Source organism: Sprattus sprattus (genome assembly GCF_963457725.1).
Source record: "Sprattus sprattus genome assembly, chromosome: 10".
Classification (NCBI taxonomy): Eukaryota; Metazoa; Chordata; class Actinopteri; order Clupeiformes; family Clupeidae; genus Sprattus; species Sprattus sprattus.
Window position 1 is genome coordinate 26,013,203 of NC_137908.1, and position 26,720 is coordinate 26,039,922.

The following is a 26,720-nucleotide window of genomic DNA, read 5'->3' on the forward strand; positions in this document are numbered from 1 at the left end:
AATATCACTTGAACATGAGGTGTATAATAAACCCTCATACACTGAAAGTCAGTGTTTAATTATATGTGAGTGAATGGCTCAGATTGGCTTTTGAATTAAATACATCCCTTAGTTTAGTTAATCTGGTTTGTGGCACTATAAACCAGATCAGGTCCCAGGTCCTGTTGCATGTTTAATAACTTGTAGGCTTAATTATTTTCAAATAGAAACCAATACAAGATGAAATGCAAACCCAGAAGCCGTCTAAACCCCAGGATGATGCAGCAGTCCTTGTGGAAATAAAATGGGAAGTAAAAGAACAGCCACTAAAATGGGAGACAATGTTAAAAAAGGCCCTGCAGACATTCTTCAACAAAAAATTGAAGGGGATTGAGGTCTGCGATCTATATATTTTGGACGCTCCATTTTCAGCAAAGATTATAATAAGCCCTTCATCAGGTAAGAAAAGATGCTCTTGTCCAGTGTTTTTTTTTTCTGTAGTTAATGCAGTTATTTTGTCTGTTAAATTGGAGGTTTTGTACATAGGAGATCTGTAATACTTCAACATATGGAATACTTTGGCCACGATGCAATATTTGTTTCTTTTCCAGTTTTGGCTATCTGGATGATGATCACCTAAAGAGGGGGTGAGAACAACGCAAAGGGCATTGACTGATGAAGCCTTTACCTGCTCCGACAAATGCTCTTTGGCTTACAAAAAACTGAAAAAGCTTAAAAATACTTGATTTCTATTTTCTGTTAAGATAACTTAATAAAACGTAATCAATTAACTTGGAAGGACTTACTGTGTTGTATGCAATACTCTTATAAATAGTGTGGGAATATTAAGAGCTTTTAACATAGTTTAGACAGTTTTAAACTAACTGTGTAATCTTAGAACAAAGTAAAAATGTGTAATATTTAGTCTTGAGTTGGGAATTTTAGTTATGCATTCTGACTTCAGTTTCCTTGTCATTTTTGTTTAAAGCACTGGCATCACCATAGGTGTATACATCCAAACTATAAGTGTCTTAATCTTCCTAAAATATAGTAAACATTCCATAATAAAGTTTATTCCAAATTAAGTATTAACCTCATGTGCGAGAGATATGAAGAGGGGTACAGTTTTGCAAGTTTTTTTTTTGTCCATTAAGATAACAATACAGTGTTTCTCAAGAAAGTGTATACATGGTCACAGCATAAGCATTCACCATCATCAGTGAAATGTGCTACTCACTGAAGTACAAGTATAGGTTAGGCTAATCAATAGTTTAATACATTACGTGATGTCAGAAATGTGTCTGTTCTACTTACTTCCGTCTAGCATAAATGAAAACACACTGAGATTCTGGGGGTTTTTAGTTTTATTTATAACAATATCTGTTATTTTAGTTTGTAAAGTACTCCAGCAAAAAATTAAAACATTATTCTCTTTCCAGAAGAAAGTTTGAGCCTCCATGCATTCTGTACTATAAAAGCTACTGTATGTGTACTTTTCATTAAAACTGAACAAAATCTAATCAAAACCTCAAAGAAAATGCATGTACAATTTTGCACGTATTTGAAGTAACATGATTGTACTCATTTTTTCTCAATTGATAACAAAATAAAAACAGAAGCCAGAGCTGAACTGAAGAAACATCCTTGCTTGACTGTGGACAAGTAGGTTAAAAAGATTTGTTATTCTACTTACAGTATGTTTGCTTATTTGTTTGTTTGTATTGAACATGCATTAAAATATGGCTGATCACCTTTCAACAGAAGCAGCATCTCAGCCCAGCAGCTGAGCTAAAGCAGGAATCAGAAATGAGTGAATAGCGGCAGCATTAGCTCTTTTAGGCGAAGAACGACAGACAAGAAAAGAATAGCTACCATCTACGTGATGGAAAATGTGCAGTTTACTCTGACCAGTCATAGACAAAATACTGCTGAAGCAGAGACCAAATAAATCTGTTACTGTAATAAGAGACATTTAACAGCTCATGTTTAAGTGGGACACGCAGATCTTATCACCAGACTTTACAGAGAAACCAAAACAGAGCCGGACGCAGCACGGACACACATTGGACTTGAGAAATAAAACAGAACAACAAAACCGTCTCCTTCAATGGTCACCCCTCTGTTGCCGTCCTCCTCCTGAAGTTGCGCTAACACGCATAACTGAGCACACATCCAGTAACCTCGCCTCCGTGTTGTGTTGTCCCTTCCGCCGAAGCTACTTGTATGGGCAGGCTTCAGCTGGACACAGACGGGGCATCTTTTCACTGCATCGCAGTTCACTCTCTCGACGTTCCACATACACACACGTTCCTTCTCCCATTCACTCATCATCCCATATGCTTCAACACAACTTCTGACTACATTACGATCATGTCACTGTAAGCCTCTAGGACATTCAAGCTATGATAAAATAAATGTTTATATTTTCCTGCTTATATCTGCTTTACGGCATATAGCTTACACCGGGGAAAAAAAGTCTGTGCAAGGAGAACACAATCATTTTTGAACATATATTTCTGTGAAATTAAAAGGGAACTATTTAGTCCCGCATCAGGGCCTGACATTTATTATGTGCTGTACACGAACTCACCACGGTTGGCCCTAGCGACAAGTGGAAGATTAAAGACTGTTTTCAAGACAACATCGGCCTTGACTGCGAGCTAAAGGCGGAGCGCGTCCTCATCCAATAACTCGGCACAGAAAACAGAGTTGGCACTATTGAAATGGAACAGTGTATTGTCTTTTCTCTATACACTTCATACAAAAATAAAAAATTAAAATTATTCCGATTTAATTTTTTTCAAATTGTCCTGTTCCATTTTGCACAGAGGTAGTGGCTATTAAGGTGTAGGGTAGGGGACCAAAATAAAGGAAATTAAATCTCGTAGAAAATGTTTTTTTCTTCCTTGTTCGTTTCAGGCAGAAGAATTGTAAAAGAACAAAATATAATACTGCAATCACATACAAAAGTAGTCCTTCATTTTGTACATTTTATACAGTGTTCACAATTTCTTTCCGTTGATTTTTCCTTTTGAACTTTCTTCTTTCTTTAAAAGGCAATAGGGGGGTGGTTCTCTAAATGGTATGGCCTGGTCCAATGGACAGTCTATGTCAGTGGGTCCACCAGGGGCTCCTCGTCCCCCCGCGAGAGAAGCTCCTTCTTCTCGTCTGTGCTGGCCAGCGAGTTTCTGCTGTTGTGCGCTCCCATGTATAGAGTGGCGTACACAGGGTTGGTGAAGTTAGTGGGCTGGAGAGAGACAGACAGCAGAGGGGTCACACAAAATCCACATTTGCTGTAAGATGACATTTTCTGAGGGGCTGGTCTGGGTAGTCACTGCAATGCAGGCCATTAGTTAAGGGGAAAACATGCCGGTAACTTCAAAGGAGGCTTTCTTTTGGGTATTAACAGCTGTAGGCAATGGCTGAAATGTTATCTGAAAATACCCAAAACATGTTCAATTTAGTGAACCTATGACATTGAAGACGTTATTATCTGCCTGATGTACTATGGTTTGGACAGTATGCATTTGTGTGTGTGTGTGTGTGTGTGTGTGTGTGTGTGTGTGTGTGAGAGAGAGAGTGAGAGTGAGAGAAACAAAGAGAGAGAATCACCTTGTCTGGGTCTAGTGTGAAGTCAGAGTCCAGCAGCTCTCCGACATCATCGTCAGGTTCTCCCTCGTAGATCTTGTACGCTGGGTTCCCGATCTCAACGTTCATGGCTCCATTGGTCATCCTCTGGTGCTGGAAGCCTTTAGCCCTGCAGACACAGAGGTGAAAGTGCAACGGTCACGACCCCATCCACATACACAAACACAAACTGTCCACCTCCTGAAGACTGGTCGCACTGGCACTGTCACTAGTACCAAAGCAATGCACAGCCACAGGGACACAGCCACAACACAAGGGGGCGCCACCAAAGCTCATGGTCACCAAAATTAAGCCTGCAACTGAAGCCACATGTCACAGGCACCAAGGCAAACCCAGTGTCCACAAAAACAAAAAAAAACCAAGAGGCCTATGAAAGGTCTACATACTTGAAATACATAAATACTTTTCCATATTAAAGTCTTCTACTTATTTGGATGTCATACATGAATGAAATGTGTTTAATGTCAAATTAGCGATTTTCATGTCAGTTTGTAGTTCCTGTCCTGAGGTGGTATAACTTTAGTCTTATTGTGGATGACAGTTAACATATGAAGTGTTTAATTAATGAATGGTCACCTGCTGGACTGTTTAGCAATTTGAGTTGGAGCCATTCTAACACTACAGGCCGCTTGGTAGACTTTACAGGTTGATGAACACCAGGTTCTGAAACACGAAGCACTTTCCAAGTGGAAGAGCTTGGAAGAATGCTTTCACAGTAGCACACGACCTACTACGACTTACACAACAGCAACCACAACAACATAAGAATACAAGCTATAGTTTGAATGGAGTCTGATCTATTTCAGTCAAATTCTCAATAGATCACTTCACTCTGCTAGTACGTCTGGAAAGAGGGGTCAGGGGAATGGAGAGCATGTTCAGAAGAACAGAAAGGTTCTCTTTAAAGTTGAAACAATCAACACAGCGAATGTAGAACGACACCACAGGGAGGGGATGGATGGAGTGAGAGAGGAGGGGGGAGGGGGGCTTAACCCTAGCAACAGTTACCGCGCTTGTCTGGAACAGGATTTGGTTGGCCTGCTAGACCTGAGGGGTAAAGGAGATGCAGTTAAGAACAGCAGAGAGAGAGCGAGAAGAGAGAGAGAGCAAGGGATGATGAGAAAACAGAGTGAATATTAGAAAACCAGTCAAAGAGAATGTGACAAAGGGAAGAAAAGCTTGAGCCATACAGTATCAGAGGAGTATCTGGGTTCCACAGTAAGAGTAAGAAGCAGTCAAGGTCACAGCAAAGCTGCCTTTCTTAGCTGGGCTCTGCTGAAGATGTAATGACACTGTAATGCCTGCACAGCATTTTTGGAGCTCCCTCTGTATTAATATTTACTTTTATTTTTATATTTTGATCTCCAGTAAGTGAACCAATCATTTTAGTTTTTGTTTTATTTGTTTGTTTTGTTTTGATGTATTTTAATATTGCAACTTTCCAGCAAGGGTGGGGGGGTCTGTACTCACCCACTCATTCTCTTCCTGTACCAGAATGCTGCTCCGGCCGCCACCAGCAACAGCAGCAACAACAATATCACTGGAATCACTATGGAGGCTGTGCCTGGATACACACACACACACACACACACACACACACACACACACACACACACACACACACACACACACACACACACACACACACACACACAGAAAGACAGAGAGAGAGAGAGAGAGAGAGAGAGAGCGAGAGAGAGAGCGAGAGAGACAGACAGACAGACAGACACAAACACAGATAAAATTAAGCATTAACATAAACAGCTGACATAGTGCTCTTGCCATGAACCAACTAAGCAAAACAATAAAATTACAGTTGTTTTTTTGACAGGGTTACAGAGACATACCCATGAAAGGGTGTGTGTGCGTATGTGTTTGAGTGAGTGAGAGAGTGAGTGCAAGAGACAGAGAGTGAGTGTGATAGAGAGAGAGAGAAAGAGTGAGAGAAAGTGAGAGAGAGTGAGTGAAGAGAGAGGGAGAGAGAAAGAGAGAAAATCAGGGGACTTACGGCCACCAGCCTCAGCATTGACATTAGGAGCGGGGTTCTCACAGCGATGGCCATCCCAACCAGATGGACACCTGCAAAAACACAAAATGGGTGCATTGGTACTGTGTGTATAAACACATTTATTTATTATATATTCCACAAGCATTGCATTTGTAGGACTTGTGTGTGTGTGTGTGTGTGTGTCAGCTGATATGTGCTGCTTACTTGCACTCCGGCAGCTGTGAGTGTGGGTTAAAGGTGCATTGGCCATTGGCGCAGTATTCTTCACAAGTATAGCAGCTGGGCTGAATCCGTCCATTGGTACAACTGCAAACATATACACGCACGCGCACACGCAAAAACACACGCACACACACACACCACACACACACACACACACACACACACACACACACACACACACACACACAAACACAAACACACATTTATGAATTTAGCAAATAATTTTATCCAAAGCACATGATATCACAGATAAGTGTGTGTGTGCGTGTGTGTGTGTTTGTGTGTTTGTGAAGAAGAGGGAGATTAAATGAGCGTGTGCACACCTGCACGTGACATCTCCTTGAGGCTGGTGGGAGTTAGTGGGGATGCACTTCCCGTCACGGCAGTAGTGGCATTTGTCCACCTCGCAGGTGTTCCCCAGGTAGCGTGGAGGGCAGCGGCAGTGCCGAGAGCCGTCCCGTGACTCCAGACACACACCCTCGTGATCACAGAAGCCATCGCAGTGACCTGCGCACACACACAGTAAGAGAAGTTTTAGTGTCTGAGATGGGATACTGATGGGTTCTTCATCCATTGTCTATTGCTGTTAATTGATTTGTATAACTAGCCACTGACACTAGATTCACTCGAACAGTTATGCACCCTTCAAACAAAGGGAAAATTACCCTTGTGATAATTCCATCAATATCAATGTATACTGTAAATACTTAAATACCAATTAAAAGGGCAAATCTCCCAGCAGCAGCCAAGAGTGCTGTGATACTCACGGTACTGGCACTGGTCTCCCAGGACGTCGCTGGGGCAGCGGCACACGGGTTGGTTGCCGCGGTTGACAGTACAGTTGCCTCCGTTCTGGCAGTAGTCCTGACAGGTGCGCAGGTTGCAGTTGGGCCCAGTGAAACCCGTGAGACATCGGCAGGTGGGGGAACCTGAGAGAGAGGACGACGGAGAGGGTAGGACAAAGTCTCCTTTATACATCACTTTGGGTAAAAGTGTCTGCCAAATGACTAAATGTAAATGTAAATGTGGACCTGTAGGTAAGGAAGTGCAGGTGTATGTGTGTGTACTCGTAGGTGAGTGTGCGTACCTTTAGGTAAGGCGGTGCAGGTGTATGTGTGTGTACCTGTAGGTGAGGCGCTGCAGGTGTATGTGTGTGTGTACCTGAAGGTAAGGCAGGTGTATGTGTGTGTACCTATGGGTGAGGTAGTGCTGGTGTATGTGTGTGTACGTGTAGGTAAGGTAGTGCAGGTTTGTGTGTGTGTACCTGTAGGTGAGGTAGTGCAGGTGTATGTGTGTGTACGTGTAGGTGAGGTAGTGCAGGTGTATGTGTGTGTGTGTGTACCTGTAGGTGAGGCGCTGCAGTTGTATGTGTGTACGCGTAGGTGAGGTAGTGCAGGTGTATGTGTGTGTGTGTGTACCTGTAGGTGAGGCGCTGCAGGTGTATGTGTGTGTGTACGCGTAGGTGAGGTAGTGCAGGTGTATGTGTGTGTACCTGTAGGTGAGGTAGTGCAGGTGTATGTGTGTGTACCTGTAGGTGAGGTAGTGCAGGTGTATGTGTGTGTACCTGTAGGTGAGGTAGTGCAGGTGTATGTGTATGTGTGTGTACCTGTAGGTGAGGTAGTGCAGGTGTATGTGTGTGTACCTGTAGGTGAGGTAGTGCAGGTGTATGTGTATGTGTGTGTACCTGTAGGTGAGGCGCTGCAGGTGCCACCGTTCTGGCAGTAGTCTCTGCACTGGTCGATCTCACAGCGTTCTCCCCCATAGTTGGGCTGGCAGCGGCACTTGGGCTGTTTGCGGGCATTAAGGAAGCAGCTTCCCCCATTCAGGCACTGCACATTACACGGCCCACTGGGAGGAGCTGAGAGGGAGAGAGAGAAAGAGAGAGAGAGAGAGAGAGAGAGAGAGAGAGAGAGAGCGAGAGAGAGAGAGAGACAGAGACAGAGACAGTAGGATTTTTCTATATTCGATTCAGTATTTCTGTATTTCTAATATAATGCTGTTAACAATGAACACTGTCTTTAATTGTGTATGGATGTGAGTGTGCCTGGATAAGAATGTGTGCTTAAGCGTGTGTGTCCATCTCCATGGGCATGGGGTGGGCATCTCCATATACACTCACCAACAGGAGATAGTGTTGGTGTGGGCATCTCACCACAGGTGTGTGTGGTGTGTGTGTGTGTGTGTGTGTGTGTGTGTGTGTGTGTGTGTGTGTGTGTGTGTGTGTGTGTGTGTGTGTGTGTGTGTGTGTACACACTCACCAACAGGAGATAGTGTCGGTGTGGGCATCTCAACACAGGTGGAGTTGTGCAGCACTCGTCCGTTGGGGCAGGTACACACAGGACCACTGGGACTCAGCAGACACAGCCACTCACACTTCTTCCTGTCACACGGGTTTGCCACTGAGAGAGGAGAGACAGGGATGAGAGAGGAGAGGGTGAGAGAGGAGAGGAGAGGAGAAGAGAGGGTGAGAGAGAGATAGAGAACATGAAAATGAGGCTATGGATTTTTTTTCTCTAAATTGATCAATACATTTAAATTTGCAATAGCACGATTTCTGTCATGTTTCATGCTAGAGGCTAGAAGTCGTGTGTGTTTGTGTGTGTGTGTGTTTGCGTGAACTGTGTAAACAATTATTCTCATTCTCCTTTCAATGGTACTGTGCTGTATAAAGGGTTTGCCATTGTGATTTGGTCAGATATAAATGTATATAGCTGTGAATATCTGTACATATCTGTGTTAGGTGCGAGCGTGTGCGTGTGTGTGTGTGTGTGCGTGCTCTCACTCTCAGGCTGCTTGTAGCGATGGTACAGCGTGATGTCTGTGGCGTGGTTCATGCTGGTTGTCAGGTTCTCTGCGGTGCCTTTGCCAAACTTGTTGACGCGGAAGACGATGTTATTAATGTAGGTCACGCCGTAGATGTAGTCCTCAAACACATCAATGCTGAACGGATGGTGGAGCACTGCAAGTTAGAGATGGAGGCCAAGGGGGACACAGTGAGGACTGAAGGTGGAGAATGGCAACAACACTATACACTCATGCTGTGCACCACACAGCATCACTGGATGGAATGATTCTTCTATACTGGTCTGACCACACAGCATCACTGGATGGAATGATTCTTCTATACTGGTCTGACCACACAGCATCACTGGATGGAATGATTCTTCTATACTGGTCTGACCACACAGCATCACTGGATGGAATGATTCTTCTATACTGGTCTGACCACACAGCATCACTGAATGGAATGATTCTTCTATACTGGTCTGACCACACAGCATCACTGGATGGAATGATTCTTCTATACTGGTCTGACCAAAGCTGAAAGCTTTAGTTTAAAGACCTGAAGAAAAACGTGTAGAAGTCTTTTGCAGCTCAATTGTTCATCTAGATACTTGCGCTGATTCTGGCTCCAGTTACTGTAACAGCTACTTTAAGTGCATGTCCTGGTACATGTGGGCGGTGTGCTGCTGCCTCATCTGTGAAAATGACAACTGGCTATCAAAGCTTAGCCTCCCTATTGTCCTAAGAAAAAATGACACCTATTACCTTTAGGTCACAATGGCCTGGGACTCAATTTATCTTACAATTCACCTCAATATTTAAGTACGATTTGGCACAGTATTAGAATTACATGTCTAGAAGTAAACCAAATAGGTGTTTACAAAGTCAGCTAATTTTGTCTCTCTCTCTCTCTGGCGCCCCCAGCAGGCCTCATGTATTGCAAATGTGTGGGAAATGTTGTGAACATAGGTAAAACTATGCTTCAGTCCCCCAAAACAGCATTAATATTGTTTGTAAAAAGTCATGAAATTAAATCATCTTGTTAATCTTCTTGTTAATCTAATCTATAGTGCCGCCTTTTGTATGAACTAATTATACCATTTCAAAATTGGTTGATGCACAACAAATAACGGTGAAACTCTTAAGAACACTAATGACACCATCTATGAACATACTTAAATTGAGACAGGGAAGTATTGGGTCTGTTACATCAACTTAGATATGATATATATGGCTCAAGCAAGTTTGTATAAGGGGTTTGAGAAACATACCAGATTAACACCAGATAAAGTAGATTATGTAAGGAATAATCCACAATGGGGTTATTACGGGAAAATTGTATGAAAATGAAGACCAATCTGAGCCTGGAAAAGTGTCACATGTTGTGATGCTAGGCAACAACTGCTATATAATTACAGGTAGTGTTCCTAAGTGGCCCTGATTTTTTTATTCTCAGGTAGGCCTATACAATGCATTAGTTGAGTTGGCTTTAACTGGTTTTAATATTGTAGATTGCCATCACCGGCAGTGAGTTGTTTCAATTCAGACAAAACATGCAAATACACTCATACAAAAAGCTACTGCAATGTTGCATGAAACTGGGCTCAACAAACTGTTTCATTTTCACACACACAGACACACACACACAAACACACAGACACACACACAGACACAGAGACACCCTTCCCTTTACAGGCACTCAACTGTTCTTGATGCTGGAGACGGCGACGACGGGGTCACTCCCGTTGAGTTGCACACTGCCAATCACTGACAGTTTAGCATCCGCCCAGTACAGACGCCCATTAAAGTAGTCAACCGCCAGACCTGAGCACGCATGCACACGGGAGAGAAAGAGAGAGAGAGAGAGAGAGAGAGAGAGAGATAGAGAGAGAGAGGGAGTCAGTGGGAAGACTAGACATCTGATTGCGTAGTTTGAACTAACAGAGTGACTGTCTGTATGAAATAGTTAGAGTGACAGCCAGAGCCAGAGGAATGATAAGATGAGACAGTGTGAGTGAGTGAGAGTGTGTGTGTGTGTGTGTGTGTGTGTGTGTGTGTGTGTGTGTGTGTGTGTGTGTGTGTGTGTGTGTGTGTGTGTGTGTGTGTGTGTGTGTGTGTGTGTGTGTGTGTGTGTGAGTGTGTGTGTGTGTGTGTGTGTGTCTGTGTGTGTGTGGTATTCACCTGTGGGCCACTGGAGGTTCTCGTGCACTAGTGTCTCCCTCATGGTCCCGTCCATGGCGGCGGTCTCAATCTTGGGGTGATTTCCCCGGTCAGCCCAGTACATTTTCCTATGGAGGGAAGGGACACAGACAAGCTCAGCAACTCAGCTCAATCAAAAACATCTCCACAACATCCCCACAACGTTAGCTCAGTACTACTCTCTGTTATACCAACATGATTGTTTACAATTACTAAATAAACAATTACTTTACTGCCTTTATGTCTGACTGTGTCTCACAATTTTATAGCCTAACTAAAAGCAAATGCTTAAATGACTTTTCAGTTTTGAATGTGATGAAAGACACTTGTTAATGTCTTGTTAAGTCACTCTGTTTCACAGGGGTTATGGCCCAACTAAGCCCAACTCTTTTCACATGCAAGGTTTTAATGAGATGTGAGGATCTTGTTTATGAGATCTGTATAGAGATAGACTTCTTCTCTCACTCACCCTTCATTAACAAAATCTCTTTTCCTCTTACCCAACAGACCCAATAAATCCCTCTCCCTCTCTCCTTCTCTCCCTCTCCATCACCCTCTCTCCCTCTCCTCCTCATGATTTAACACCCACTCCTTCTATCCTACCACTCCTCCACTCCTATTCCTCTATCCCTCTCTCGCTCACCCTCTCGGGGGGTCCACCACGATGGCGTAAGGCTCGTCAATCATGCCCGAGATGAGGGTCTTGCGGTGCCGGCCGTTCAGCTGGGCCACCTCGATGACGTCGCGGCCCGAGTCGGTCCAGTAGATGTTCCCGGCCACCCAGTCCACAGCGAGGCCCCTGGGCATCTTCAGCCCAGTGATCTGACAGAGAAGGGAGAGAGCACACACACATTTACACACACGCTTGCTCTCTCTCTCTCTCTCTCTCTCTCTCTCTCTCACACACACACACACACACACACACACACACACACACACACACACACACACACACTTTCTCTCTCTCTCTCTCTCTCTCTCTTTCACTCTCTCTCTCACTCGCACACACACGCACACACGGAGACACACACATACACACACTCAAAGTGATTTTCTCTTTCTTTTCCTCTCACAAGTCTTCATCTTCAGAGATGTCTTTTTCTTTGTCTAACACTCACACACTTATATATATATATATATATATATATATATATATATATATATATATATATTAGTGCTGTCAGTTTAACGCGTTATTAACGGCGTTAATGCAAACCCATTTTAACGCCGTTAATTTTTTTATCGCGCGATTAACGCGTTGTAAAAAAAAAAGTTTTTTTTTTTTTTTTTAAGATTAACGTTCTTTTTGCCCTCCCAAACTGTCTAGTAGGCTAACGTCACGTTTGAGTGAATGATGAGCGCGATACGGCGAAATGGATGATTAAAAGCTTATGAATAGAAAGTTTACCTGTTACGGGTAATTGTTTTTGAAATAGGAGGCCTGACTTCTATGTTCACAGCAAACTTGAAAAAAAAATATATTAAGCCATGGTTTAACTGCACTATAGGCTGAATCCTTGTTTATCTTAAATGTGCACTTTTATTTTGAACCGCCCTGTTTGGCAATGTTGTTTTTCAATAAAATAAAACATTGCTTAAAGCAAGCCAATCCACTTTTCCATGTTGATAAGAGCATTAAAATAAAATAAAAATGATGGAAAAAAATAATTGAAGGGACATTTAGAAGAGATACAAATTTGCGATCGCGATTAATTTTGATTAATTTAATCGCGATTCATTTTGAGTTAACTATGACAAAAATGCGATTAATCGCGAATAAATATTTTAATCGTTTGACAGCACTAATATATATATATATAACACACAGATCATGTACAGATCCTTCTTCCCTCTGACTTTTTTATCAGCCTCTCTCTCTCTGTCCCAACACCCCCGATCTCTCACCTCCAGGTGTGTTAGCCTGGACTCAGTCTGCCTCTTGCTGCGGCTGGCAGCGGGCGCCGCCCTGCTGGACGCTGGCGAGGGTGGCGGCAGCTCGTAGGAGGAGATGCGCCCCGTGTGCCAGTTGGTCCAGTAGATACGGTTGGTCTTGACGTGCAGGTCCATGGCGTCGATCCGCACCGAGGCGTCGCCCTGGAACGTCTGGCCGTACACCAGCTGCGGTGAGCCCGGATTCAGGCTGCGGATCTCGTTGTCGTCGGCGATGTAAAGGACTTTCCCCACGCCCGAGATGGCTGCTCAGGTGAGTGTGGAGGGGAGACGAGACAGTTACCGAAACGACAGGGACAAGAGAGTTGTTGAGTTGATGATGTCAGAAATAACGTGGACACACAAGGCAAAGTGTACGAAATAAACATTGATCAAATCATTTTGGAGGCACTCAACAACGACTGAAAAGTACTGAGATTCCTTTAAAAAAAGTGTAATTACTATGCCAAGGCACAGTTCAAAATTACTTATTTTTTATTTTTCATTTTTTTATTTGACATGCTGGATGACTTACTGTCAGCTTTGCAGGTGTCATTGACGCGCGTGAAGTGTTTGTTGCAACTGCACTTGAAGGAGCCCTTGGTGTTGTTGCAGATGTGGGAGCAGATACCAAACTGGCTGCACTCATTTTGATCTGCAGAGCAGGACAGGAGAGAGGGAACATCAGACTGATAAACAAACTAAACACAACTTACAAAAGAGAGTGTGTGTGTGTGTGTGAGTGTGTGTGTGTGGGGGGGGGGTGTCTATGTCTCTGTATGTGTGTGTTTTTCGGGCTACAGAAGTTAGGTATGCAGGAGGCAGGGAGTTTTACGAAGTTTGGGTGTCTGGATATCACATAGTGTGTGTGTATGTCTGACTATGTACGAGTATGTGTCACATGAACTAACAGAACTGACAATGTGGGTGTGAATAGTGATGTTAAGAAGTGAAGTAGTGTGTGTGTGTGTGTGTGTGTGTGTGTGTGCGGTACCTTCGCAGGAGTAGTGTCCTATCCTGCGGAAGCCTGGTTTGCAGGAGCAGAAGGACTCAGTGCCGTTGACCACACAGTGGGTCTCATCGCTGCCACTGCACTCGTGACCACACTTAGAGGACATGTCTGTGTGGGGCGACAGAAAGAGTTCAGTTATTATTAAGCACACACACACACACACACACACACACACACACACATACACACACACACACACACACACTAGAATACAGAAAAACACACCTTTCTTGTCACATTTGGTCTCGTCTGAGCCGTAATCCTCACAGTCGTTGAAGGAGTTGCAGACGAGGGTCAGGCTAATACAGCGGCCATTACTGCACCTGAAGTCATCCTTCTCACACACCGGAGGAGGAGGAGGCTCTGGACACCGGTACACACACAAACACACACACACACACACACACACACACACACACACACACACACACACACACACACACACACACACACACACACACACACACACACACACACACAACCACCAGAGGAGAAGTGCATATCATTCCGATATTCTAATTTCTCCACACATCTATATGATCATTAATCAATCTACCTTTCTTCTGCCATGTTCATATGTAATGGATGGATTTAATGGATCACACTCAAAGTGCTTTTAGCAGAGGAAAGGGATTGAAACTTTGACACTGATAACCCCTGCCCATGCTACACATTTGTGACATGTTCTGGCATAGTCTGAGTAGCAGGTACGACAATGAATTCATAACGAACACTCTTTCCCAGCATGCCTTTGTATTCAGGGTTGGGGCAGACACTTACGGCAGTTGATCTCGTCGCTGTTGTCCCCGCAGTTGTCCACTCCGTCGCACTGCTTAGCCACAGGCAGGCACACACGGTCGTTATGGCAACGGAACTGTCTGGTTGGAGGACACTGGAACCTCCCTGAGAGAGGGAAAAAGAGGAGAAATAAGAAAAAAAGAGAAAGAGTGTACATATATAATATATTATATTATGTGTGTGTGTGTGTGTGTGTGTGTGTGTGTGTGTGTGTGTGAAAGAGAGCTGTTGTAGAGGACCATTACAGCAGGGAGGAGGTGTTGTGGGATGTGAGATGTGTGAGAATAGAGAAGACGACGGGTGACTGTAAGGTGAGAGAAATTTTTTAAGTGTGATACAAATGTTCAGATCAATAGGATTTTGCATATATATATATATATTTTCTATTCACAAGAGACAGAGGGAAAAGATCTATAGACTATAGAAATGAGGGGGGAAAAGTCTGGGAGAAAGTAACAGATGACAATCAAGGAGGAACAGGAGAGAGTGAAATAATTACAGACATAAGAGAGAGGAGGAGAGGTCCTATAGGAAGGGAAAGAGAGAAAGAGAGAAAGAGAAAAAAAAAGAGAGAGCGGGAGAGAGAGAGAAGAAAAGAGACTGACTGCACTCCTGTGGATTCTCGTCTGAGTTGTCTCCACAGTCGTCCTCTCCATCACAGTGCCAGCCCAGGGGCTTACACAGCGTGTTATTACACTGGAACTCATCCAGGGGGCAGTGTCGACCCACTGTGGCACACGCGCACACACACACACACACACACACACACACACACACACACACACACACACACACACACACACACACACACACACACACACACACACACACACACACACACACACACACACACACAATACATTACATTCTGTACAACACTACATAATACATTAACACAAACTTCAATAAACCACAATTAACTATAATAACATAAATGTAATAACTGCATATTCAAAACATGGTTCATGTTCAATATTACCTATTATCATTAATGGTTTTAATGTTGAAATTAAAAAGTTTCATGGCTGATGCTTGACTTGGTTTGCTTAGAGATAAATGCAGTCTTTCAGAGTGATACACATGTTCAGATCAATAGGATTTTGCATATATATATATATATATATATTCTATTTATATATATTTTCTGAATATTTCTGTATAATGTGTGTATGAGTATATCTGTGGGTGTTTCTGTCTTTCTGTGTGTGTGTGTGTTTGTTTGTTTGTTTGTTTGTGTGTGATTTTTGTTTTGTTTGTTTGTTTGTGTGTGTGTGTGATTGTGTGTGTGTGTGTGTGTGTGTGTGTGTGTGTTTGTGTGTGTATGTGTGTGTGTGTGTGTGTGTGTGTGCGATTGTGTGTGTGTGTGCGTGTGTGTGATTGTGTGTGTTCACATTTTCACCTCCACTGTCGCACTTCTCCTCATCGCTGCCATCCATGCAGTCTGGGTCTGCGTCGCACCTCCAGCGGATAGGAATGCAGTGGCTGTTCTTACACTTGAACTGGTCGCTATCACACTTCACTTCACAGCCATCCTGTACACACACACACGCACACGCACACGCACCCGCACACACACACACACACACACACACACACACACACACACAGATGATACACTGTCCTCCCTCCCAGTCATAAAACAGGGACATTTTGAAGGAAATCCGGTTTGCAACGCACACTTCCACAGCCCAGCAGTCACACCTTCTAAGACGTGTGACAGCACAGGTGGACACGGTCATTGCTGGTTGGTAGGCATTGCTTACAATCATTTAGTGCTGCAGACTGCATTAAGCAAAATCTAAGGATTCATTGAATAAAAACAACAACTGAAGTACAGCAGGATCTTTCTCCCTCTATCTCTCTCTCTCTCTCTCTCTCTCTCTCTCTCACACACACACATCTCATACTCTCTGCCTTATTTCACATCTCTTGAATCTCAGGGTAATAGAAATATGTGTGTGTGTGTTATTTGTGCATGCACATGTTCATGTGTTTGTGTGTTTGAGAGAGAGAGGAGAGAGCGAGCAACAGCAATGTGAGCGGTCCTGTTTGAAGGAATCACTTCAGACAAGTGAGAATGACTGCTATGATTGGATTGTGAGGTGTGTGTGTTTGTTTGTGTGTGTGTGTGTGTGTGTGTGTGTGTCTGTCTCTTTGTCTGTGTTTGTGTGTGTGTTTACCTCATCTGATCCATCAGCACAGTCATGGTCGCCATCGCACTTCCAGCGCCCAGCAATGCAGCGCCCGTTGGTGCAGGAAAACTCACTCTCAGAGCACTTCCGAGGAACTAGAGATGACAGAATATACAGATGGAGAGAGACAAAGAGAAAAAGAGAGAGAGAGAGACAAAGAGAGAGAGGGGTTTTGGTGACGATTAGTTAGGTAGACTTAGCCCCTAAGCACCTTTGGGTGTTGGTGAGATACACTTCCTGTCAGAGGGTTCCTAAGGATGCAGTTTTGGGGTGTGGAGAGGGGGGGCATCAGGCCATCAGGGGGGCATGGGGGTACACATAATGGTGGACCAGGGAGCACGGAACACATGGTTGCTGTGGAAACACTTCGAGAGAGGGATAGAGGGACTGGGTGTAGCAGACTTTTTTGTTTTTGCTGAACAAATGGAGACATCCACCTACCTGTTTCTCGCCTGGACCCGCGTGGACGGAGTGTGAAATGAGAAGAACAAGATGGGTGTGAAACGCGTGTCAGTGAACAGGCAATGAGAAAAACGAGTGCAGATAGAGAAGACAAACACGGACAAGAGAGAGAGAGAGCGCGTGTCTATGGCGTGAGAAAGACAAGATGTCTGTGCTGACTTCTCCATACACACACACACACACACACACACACACACACACACACACACACACACTGTATGGCAATATGATCTCTCCTCTCAAGGAAGGTGAAAGGTGAATGATTTTGTTTATGTTACACATTTATTTAACACAGTTCAAACATATAGGCACATCAATGAAAGAAAAAAATAAATAAATAAATAAATATTCGTCTGGAGAAACTAGAGCTTTTCACCATTGATCTCAGCTAAAGGTAGTTGTGTACTAACACCCATACCTATGCATTACAGAAATGTACTTTAGTCAGGAAAGGTGACATTTTGAAGCCTACATTTTGAAGTGATCGTATCTGGTGTGAACATGTGGGTGACCTACCACAGTTGTCTTCGTCAGAGTTGTCCCCGCAGTCGTTGTCATAGTCACACTGCCAGCGGCCGGGCACACAGCGGTTGTTCTTGCAGCGGAACTGATATGGCTCGCACGTCCTTTCATCTGGGTCACACACACACACACACACACACACACACACACACACACACATAGGTCTTAGGATAGGTCATATCTTTTATTTGTACAACTAGGAGCATTCAGCATGACGTTTCTGTCAGTCGTAGCTTGCTGCAGAATTCTAGAATACCACTGAAACCGTTTGCCATTTTTTCTGTGATACTTTTTGTTCTTCCGTCCCTCCCTTACCGCACTCCTCTTTGGGTTCGTCTGATGCGTCTCCACAGTCGTCCTCTCCGTCGCATTTCCAGCGTGCCGGGATGCATCGGCCCGACTCCTTACAACGGAACTCATCCACACCACACGTCATCTGAGCTGCAGGGTGATAAAGACACACACACACACACACACACACACACACACACACACACACACACACACACACACACACACACACACACACACACACACACACACACACACACACACACACACACACACACACACACACACAGTCATGGTGAGAGGAGCATACACACACATATCTAAACAAAACTGCAGAATTTCGACAGAATATTCACCAAAATCATCTCTCATGATTCAAATGCATATCAAAGTTGCCAAACAGAGTTGATAAGAGCTCTTTCATCTCTTTCAGTCTCATAGGATGGCACACCATCTGACACTAATTCTCCCTGATGGAGGATGAAATAGGACATATCTATGGTGTGCTCATGTCTGCACCCGTGGAGTGGGAGAGCCTTACTGCAGTTAGCCGGCTCATCTGAGCCATCCACACAGTCTGTGTCACGGTCACACACCCACACACGTGGGATACAACGCTTGGAGATGGTGCATTGGAACTGGTTAGGAGCACAAGTGACTTCCGCTGTGGGGAAAAGAGGGATGAGAGAGAGAGAGAGAGAAAGAGGGTGTTCATTAAAATGCTGTTCTTAAAAAGATTGCACAGCTCTTCTTTAAACTTACAATCCGCTTTTTTTATCTTATCCGCATTGCATTCACTTTAAAATGCTACCCAGACAATAAGATGGGCTCCTTGACAATCATGGATAGGGATGGACGTCTCTGTAGCTTGCTGTTTCAAGTGTTTCAATTTATGTATTGACTAGGCTGTGAGAGGCACAGGGTGGAACTGGGGAAACTGTGTGTGTGTGTGTGTGTGTGTGTGTGTGTGTGTGTGAGTGTGAGTGAGAGAGAGAATGTGTGTGTGTGTGTGTGTGTGTGTGTGTGTGTGTGGAGAGAGTGTTACTCACGGCAGTCCTTCTCGTCCTCTCCCTGTCCACAGTTGTTCTGTCCGTTGCAGCGGAAGATTCCGGGGATGCAGCGGCTAGGGTGTGTGCACTTGAACTGGCTGGGCAGACACACATGGATGTCTGGAGACAAACACACACACACACACACACACACACACACACACACACACGCACACACAAACATGAGAGTATGAGACAATTAGACCAAAAGGACATGATTACAGTGGCATTTAGTGATCTGCAATACCATGGGGCGTTTTTTAAGTAGAACTACAGATTAAGCAAAACTGTACAAAGTATTACTACAAACAGAGAGAGGAAGAGTGAGAGATTGTGCCCGAGAGAGAGACAGAGAGTGAGAGGAAAGAGAGAGAGCAAGAGAGAGAGAGAGAAAAAGAGTTAGAGAGAGAGACAGAGAGAGAGAGAGAGAGCGAGAGATAGAGAAAGGTTATACCGCAGTTGGCCTCGTCTGAGTTGTCCTGGCAGTCGTTATCTCCGTCACAGATGTAGGCAGGGTTGGTGCAGATCCCCGTGCCACACTGGAACTGGCCTGGCCGGCACTTAAACTGGGCTACAGGGAGAATACACATAGAAACATTACACAGATGCCCATACCCAGAGACACACACACACACACACACATGAGTAAATATGTTAAGGAGACATTTTGTGAGTAACGGAAAGAGCACAAATGCACCTTACACATGAACCCAGCTACAAAGTAAATGCAGCCACACAATTTTGAACACACACACACAAATACACACACACACACACACACACACACACACACACACACACACACACACACACACACACACACACACACACACAGTGTGCATGACTTACGGCAGTCAGTTGGCTCGTCTGAGTTGTCGCCGCAGTCGTCCTCTGTGTCACAGCGCCACCAGAATGGGATGCACTTATCATTCTTACACACAAACTAGAGACAGGAGAAATAACACTTATTATTCTTACACACAAACTAGAGAGAGGAGTAATAACACTTATTATTCTTACACACAAACTAGAGAGAGAGGCAGAGAGAAGGAAACAGAGAGGAGAAATAACAAAAACATGTAGATGCAAGAAGTCCAACATGAACATCAGGCAAACCCTACAAATGTCTACAATTCTGTTCTAGTCACCAGAGATGTACATGTGCCTTACAAGTCATACCCCACCTACTAAATGAAAGTGTGTAAATCGATAGGATACTTCAATTCTGGTGTTGTGTCTGTCGTGGAGTGTTTTATATATGTGTTCAGGTGTATACATGGTGTTGTGTCTGTTGTGGAGTGTTTTCTGTGTGTTCAGGTGTATACGTGGTGTTGTGTCTGTTGTGGAGTGTTTTCTCTGTGTTCAGGTGTATACATGGTGTTGTGTCTGTTGTGGAGTGTTTTCTGTGTGTTCAGGTGTATACATGGTGTTGTGTCTGTTGTGGAGTGTTTTCTGTGTGTTCAGGTGTAAACATGGTGTTGCGTCTGTTGTGAAGTGTTTTCTGTGTGTGTTCAGGTGTATACAAGGTGTTGTGTCTGTTGTGGAGTGTTTTCTGTGCGTGTTCAGGTGTGCGTGGTGTGGTGGTGTGAGTTGTGTGTCATGTTGACTCACCTGGCTGGCGGTGCAGTTGGACATGCACTGGCGTCCATCGGCGGCAAGGTAGAAGTTGGTGGGGCAGGCGCACTTATGGGTGCCACCCGGAGACAGCAGACACAGGTTACTGCAGCCGCCATTGTCCTCCTGGCATGGGTGGTTCTTCACTACAGGGATGAAAACATAGGGAGCGGTTAGATGTGTGTGTGTGTAAGTGTGTGTGTGTGTGTCACTGTCTGGTGGTCTATAAAGGGAGGATATATAGATGTCGATAGACCAACAGAGAATGTGTTTGCGTGTGCATATGTGTATGTGTATGTCTGTTTCTCACCCGCTGGTTGTCTGTAAGGTTGAAAGATATGGATGTCCATAGGCCGGTGTAGAGAGTGTGTGTGTGCATGTGTGTATGTGTGTGTTTCTCACCCTCTGGTTGTCTGTAAGGGTGAAAGATGTGGATGTCCATAGGCCGGTGTAGAGTGCTAATCAGCATGGTCTTGTTGGTGCCCTGGGTCTTGTGCGCTCTGTTGATGGATTTGGTTTCCCAGTCGGTCCAGTAGATATACTCTTCAAACAGACTCATGGCAAAGATGTGGGGGATGTCCTGATTCAGAACTACAACACACACACACACACACACACACACACACACACAGACACACAGACACACACACACACACACACATACACACACACACACCCACACACACACCCACACAAACACACGATACACACCTTAGTGAACACAAAAACACATAAACGTAACGTAAATGTAAATAACGTAAATAAAGTGAATAATAGGTTCCTCAACTGGTTGCAAAGTGGAAATGACATCACGGTCATGGGCTGGTGGGGCAGCTATAAGTACACCTGCCCCATCACCTTCCCCCACCAACTGGCCGGCAATACTTTGTCGCCCTTGGAGACCAAAGCTCAATAAACATTTGTATGACCTGTGGGGTCCCTCAAGGATCCATTTTAGGGCTCTTACTTTTCCCCTTGGTAGTGTCATTAGGAGGCGCAACATCAATGATCATAGCTATGCAGATGAGACCAAGCTCTATATTCCTGTAACACCCAACAACTACAGCTCTATTGATTGCTTGGTAATTTGCATTTCTGATATAAATGTATGCATGGTACAAAACTTTCTCCAGCTCAACCAAGATAAAACAGAGGTATTTGTCATTTGTGAAAAAGCTGAAAGAGAGAAACTATCCGGGTATTTAACACTAGCATTTAGCACCAAGAACCAGGCCAAAAATCTAGATGTCATATTTGACTCAGATCTAAATTTTGAAACCCATATACGAACATAATTTAGGGATATTTTCATCACTTAAGAAACAGGCTGATACTGAAAACTGATGCACACTTTTATCATGAGAAGGCTAGACTACTGTATCTCGTTTTTGTCTGGTCTACTGAAAAAAATCCATTAGTCAATTACAAATAATACAGAATGCAGCAGCACGAGTCCTCACTAAAACAAGACGGAGAGCGCACATCACACCAGTCTTACAATCACTGCACTGGTTACCTGTTAGTTTCAGAATAGATTACACTAGTCTTTAAATCACTCCATAGTCATGCACCTGAATATATATCAGACATGCTCTCAAGGTGCACACCCACTAAATCCCTGAGGCCGTCTAGCACTGAACTCTAAACAGTTCCAAAAGCCAGGACAAAGAGACATGGAGAAGCAGCTTTTAGTATCTATGCTCCCAGCCTTTGGAAAACTCTGCCAGAATACCTAAACAGTGGAAACCTTTAAACGTGCACTTAAGACAAACCTCTTTAATCTCGCCTATCACTCTCTGTAATATTTGTCTGTTCTCAGTGGTCTGTAGTGGGTCTGCTGTACATGCCTGGTAATATTTTTTCACTTACACAACATGGTTTTTCATCCCTCTGGAAGATCTGTGTCTCTTAAAAGTGTTTGTAACTATACTGTATTGTAAATAACTAATACAAGTTAAATCAAATAAAGGTGTTTCCTAAATGAATACATGCAAATACATTGCAGCTGAGTGTGGGACAACAATAATCAGTCAAATCACTGTTTAGATTTAGATATAGGTAGATATGTGGGTGTGCGTGTGAATCTGTCAGTGTATGTGTGGGTTGGTGTATATGTATATGTGTGTGCGTGTGTGTATGTGTGTGTGCGAGTGTATGTTTGTGCATGTGCGTGTGTATGTTTGTGTGTGTGTGCATGCATGTACTAACCTGTGTGCCTGTTGGTGCCGTCCAGGCTGGCAAACTCGATGTAGTCTTCGCGGGCGTCGGCCCAGTAGATGCGGTCGTTGATGAAGTCGAGCGTGAGGCCGTTGGGCCAGGTGATGCGGTCCTGTACGATCACGCTACGGTTGCTGCCGTCCATCCCGATCCGCCCAATGTGGGGGTTGTCACCCCAGTCGGACCAGTACAGGTACCTGAGAGGGACAAAAAGCACCATGAACGCTCAGACTATAGAGTTCAGGCACTATTGAGCCTTGAAAAGCTGCAAAACAAGGTGAATAAAAGGCCTTGAGCTTTCACTGCAGAACTCCAGTTGTATCCAAGTAATGTGTTGTCTTTGAGTCATTATGATGCTGTTGTTTACCCATTGCGGACGTCCACGGCAACAGCACGAGGCTCTCTTAGACCCGAGTTGACCAGAATCGTGCGGTACGCTCCGTTCAGCTTGGACACCTCAATGGTGTCCCGCCCCTTATCACACCAATAGAGGTTTCCTCCCACCCAATCAACAGCCAGCCCATCAGGGTTGCTAAGAGATGTCCGGTGAAGGACCTGTCAGTAGACCAACCACAATGCAAAAAAAAAAGATAAAAAACAGTTAGCAATGGATGGACAGATCATTTATCAAGAACTCAAAACAATTCAGCTGCATAGAGTACAAAAGAAAAAGATTAAAATGAAGAACTTCTCAGTTCTTCAATATCTGTATTTCCAAAAACTTTCCTGAAATTAATTTTAATATTGCAGCCTAATGATTAAAAGTGCTCTTCTGGATACCCAGTGTTCATAGAATGCAGCGGGAAGGTTGATATGAAGTTGAAATGAGATTGCAGTTCGTTTGAATAAAGCAAAGTGAGAGTTGGAGAGAGGTTGATGTGAGGCGGTGGTTCTGTTAGTTTGAATAAGGCAAAGTGAGAGTTGGAGAGAGGTTGATGTGAGGCGGTGGTTCTGTTAGTTTGAATAAGGCAAAGTGAGAGTTGGAGAGAGGTTGATGTGAGGCGGTGGTTCTGTTAGTTTGAATAAGGCAAAGTGAGAGTTGGAGAGAGGTTGATGTGAGGCGGTGGTTCTGTTAGTTTGAATAAGGCAAAGTGAGAGTTGGAGAGAGGTTGATGTGAGGCGGTGGTTCTGTTAGTTTGAATAAGGCAAAGTGAGAGTTGGAGAGAGGTTGATGTGAGGCGGTGGTTCTGTTAGTTTGAATAAGGCAAAGTGAGAGTTGGAGAGAGGTTGATGTGAGGCGGTGGTTATGTGGTCACCTGCACGTCACTGCCATTGATGTGCATGCGTCTGATCATGCTGCCCTGTGTGGTCACATCTGTCCAGTAGATCATCTGCTCTCTGTAGTCAAAGTCCAGAGCCACTGCGTTGTTCAAGCCCTGATTAGTACAAACACACACACACAGTTAGGAAAAATAATCAGATTCTAGTCCAACTCTGGGTAGTATTTGCAAACGTTGAGACATCCTTTGCACATCCACAAACACACACACACACACACACACACACACACACACACACACACACACACACACACACACACACACACACACACACACACACACACACACACACACACACACACACACACACAGACACACACACACACACACCTGTCTGATCAGTGTGTAGTTGTTTCCATCCAGGTTGAGCTTCCTCAGGTAGTATCGGTTGGCAAAGATGAGGAAAGGCTCAATCTCTGTAAGATCAAAACAGTCATCGTCACCGTCATCATCATAGTCGTTATCGGAGTCATTGTCATAGTCACCATCACCGTCACAACCACTCACCAACAACAATCTATTTATAGAAATCATATACACATCTGACATGGATCTGCATGCACTTCTCTCTTTCTCTCTGTCACACACAAACAAACACACACAGGCGCTCATGCACACTCACCTGAAGTGGACTTGCAGATGGTTGGTTCTTCAGGCCTGAGCTCGAAGCCCTCCACACACAAACAGTGGAAGCTGCCGTGTGTGTTAATGCAGTGCTGAGTACAGGGGTAGCTGGTCGTACACTCGTCAATGTCCACACACGTCCTCCCATCATCCTTCAGCCGGAAGCCAGGGTGACACCTGCACTGCAAGGGCCCATGGGAAACTCAGGGTAAGGTTGTGCATGCTCTATAGAAAACCAGCTAACAGTGTGATGAAAACTACAGAAGACTCCGGCACTATCAGGCCTTAAGCCAACACATTTGGTTGGGTTCTTAGTGTATCCTTAACCACTTTTAACCACTTTAACTTCAACTGCCATGGTTCCCTTGTTCTCAAGTGTGCCTTTTCAGTCTAGACTTAGGATGCAACATCAATGCTCACATGTTCAGAAGAGTAGCTTCTGCACAGTGGCCTCTAATCTTTTGACAGACTGTCTTTACTCTGTCTTTTGACAAACTATGTTTACATGTTTGTACAAGAGTTAGATCTGGTTGAACAATGTATTGATTTCTGATTGAACAAGACGCTATCCAAGAGTGGGGATATCCGTGAACAACCTCACTCACCGCTAGTTATCAGTCCCCCTTTGATATACTTTAAACAACATTCCATTCCTTTAAAGCGAGAGAGCAGAATGGGAGGCACTGATGTCACAACATTACATTTGACCGTTTTCAGATGAGGAAAGGGAGCCAATGGAGTCAAGGTACCAATTCACATGTTACGTGCAGACAGATGAGCAAACAAATTGATTGATTGACTTTTGGCCCAGTGCAGCAGCCTTACCTTGAAGCCGATCTTCAAGTCCTCACAGAGCTGGGAGCAGCCACTCAGCTTGCTGTTGATGCACTCGTTGACGAAGCAGTTAAGCTCGTCGGAACCATCGCCACAGTCGTCGTTATGGTTGCAGAGCAGCGTCTCGTTGATGCAGTTTCCATTGCCGCACATGTAGGCCGTGTCGTTGCACTTTTTCTCTGTTTTAACATGAGAGAAGGAAGCATTATTAAACCAAGATAATGTGAACAATGTGTGGTGGGGGGAAATGAGCACGAAGAAGGAACAGTGGGTTTGGGATCAGACGAGAGGAGAGGCACTGCACTTAGCAGCTGATCACAACTGACTTTTCAGTGAACCAAGCCCTGATCTGTTCTGGATGCCATCTTTCATGGTGAAAGAAACTCTAATCTATGAGAAGAAAGAGAAGAGGGGACATCTTAAATCTTAAGAACTTGAGCTGTCTTCCAGCATCATGCTGTGACTGATGGAGAAGATAAGTGAATCAGATATGTCTGCGCTGAAGAGAACTCAGGAGAGAGACAGCAGGAGATAATGACTGAAGAGATAAATGGACAGCATCGCATTCTAGCCAGTAATATAATCCACGAGAGCAGTGACTGAATTGGAGCAGGAAGAGGAGGAGAAAGAGGAGGAAGAGAAGGAGGGCTTGGGTGAGGGGTGGGTTTGCAGCGAGACGGTCTGACCTGGACCGTTGCAGCGGGAGTTCTTGGGCGCTTCGTCCGACTGGTCGTGGCAGTCGTACTCCCCATCGCACTCCCATGACGCCTGGATGAGGCAGCGGCCGTTGGCACAGCGGAACTCGTTGGGCTTGCAGGTGGGGTACTCTGGGGGAAGGCAGACAGAAGAAGTGAGGTGTGTGTATGATGGTGTGTATGTGTGTGTGTGTGTGTGTGAGAGTGTGTGCATACCACTGTGTGTGTGTGTGTTAGTGAGAGTCAGAGTGTGTGTGTGTGTGTGTGTGTGTGTGTGAGTAAAAAGTTAGACCTTAGTAATGAAACATAACTATTTTCCCGCAAGTGATTGTCAACCTTTTCAGGGAGCAGCCTTGGAGCT

At 44.4% G+C, this 26,720-nt stretch overlaps 1 protein-coding gene across 2 annotated transcripts in view; it reads right to left on the reverse strand.

The window, feature by feature from the left end:
• Positions 1-1,336: 1,336 nt before the first annotated feature.
• LOC308371501 (low-density lipoprotein receptor-related protein 1-like) overlaps positions 1,337-26,720 on the reverse strand; it is a 74,200-nt gene continuing 48,816 nt past the window's right edge. For both annotated transcript variants that reach the window (XM_080846432.1, XM_080846431.1), the window contains 36 exons: positions 26,351-26,491; positions 25,656-25,843; positions 24,829-25,012; positions 24,537-24,622; positions 24,183-24,302; positions 23,294-23,481; positions 22,918-23,123; positions 21,112-21,300; positions 20,707-20,855; positions 19,945-20,038; positions 19,550-19,666; positions 19,096-19,215; positions 18,588-18,710; positions 18,071-18,196; positions 17,750-17,866; positions 16,760-16,866; positions 15,979-16,111; positions 15,185-15,307; positions 14,562-14,684; positions 14,007-14,144; positions 13,764-13,889; positions 13,305-13,424; positions 12,746-13,035; positions 11,484-11,662; positions 10,823-10,929; positions 10,346-10,465; positions 8,640-8,816; positions 8,116-8,256; positions 7,542-7,715; positions 6,625-6,786; positions 6,181-6,364; positions 5,840-5,941; positions 5,636-5,706; positions 5,098-5,191; positions 3,592-3,736; positions 1,337-3,226 (listed from right to left, as the gene is read on the reverse strand). In XM_080846432.1, coding sequence (XP_080702558.1) covers positions 3,086-3,226; positions 3,592-3,736; positions 5,098-5,191; positions 5,636-5,706; positions 5,840-5,941; positions 6,181-6,364; positions 6,625-6,786; positions 7,542-7,715; positions 8,116-8,256; positions 8,640-8,816; positions 10,346-10,465; positions 10,823-10,929; positions 11,484-11,662; positions 12,746-13,035; positions 13,305-13,424; positions 13,764-13,889; positions 14,007-14,144; positions 14,562-14,684; positions 15,185-15,307; positions 15,979-16,111; positions 16,760-16,866; positions 17,750-17,866; positions 18,071-18,196; positions 18,588-18,710; positions 19,096-19,215; positions 19,550-19,666; positions 19,945-20,038; positions 20,707-20,855; positions 21,112-21,300; positions 22,918-23,123; positions 23,294-23,481; positions 24,183-24,302; positions 24,537-24,622; positions 24,829-25,012; positions 25,656-25,843; positions 26,351-26,491 — 5,105 coding nt within the window. In that variant the 3' untranslated portion in view covers positions 1,337-3,085. The remainder of the gene's footprint in view (positions 3,227-3,591; positions 3,737-5,097; positions 5,192-5,635; positions 5,707-5,839; positions 5,942-6,180; positions 6,365-6,624; positions 6,787-7,541; positions 7,716-8,115; positions 8,257-8,639; positions 8,817-10,345; positions 10,466-10,822; positions 10,930-11,483; positions 11,663-12,745; positions 13,036-13,304; positions 13,425-13,763; positions 13,890-14,006; positions 14,145-14,561; positions 14,685-15,184; positions 15,308-15,978; positions 16,112-16,759; positions 16,867-17,749; positions 17,867-18,070; positions 18,197-18,587; positions 18,711-19,095; positions 19,216-19,549; positions 19,667-19,944; positions 20,039-20,706; positions 20,856-21,111; positions 21,301-22,917; positions 23,124-23,293; positions 23,482-24,182; positions 24,303-24,536; positions 24,623-24,828; positions 25,013-25,655; positions 25,844-26,350; positions 26,492-26,720) is intronic.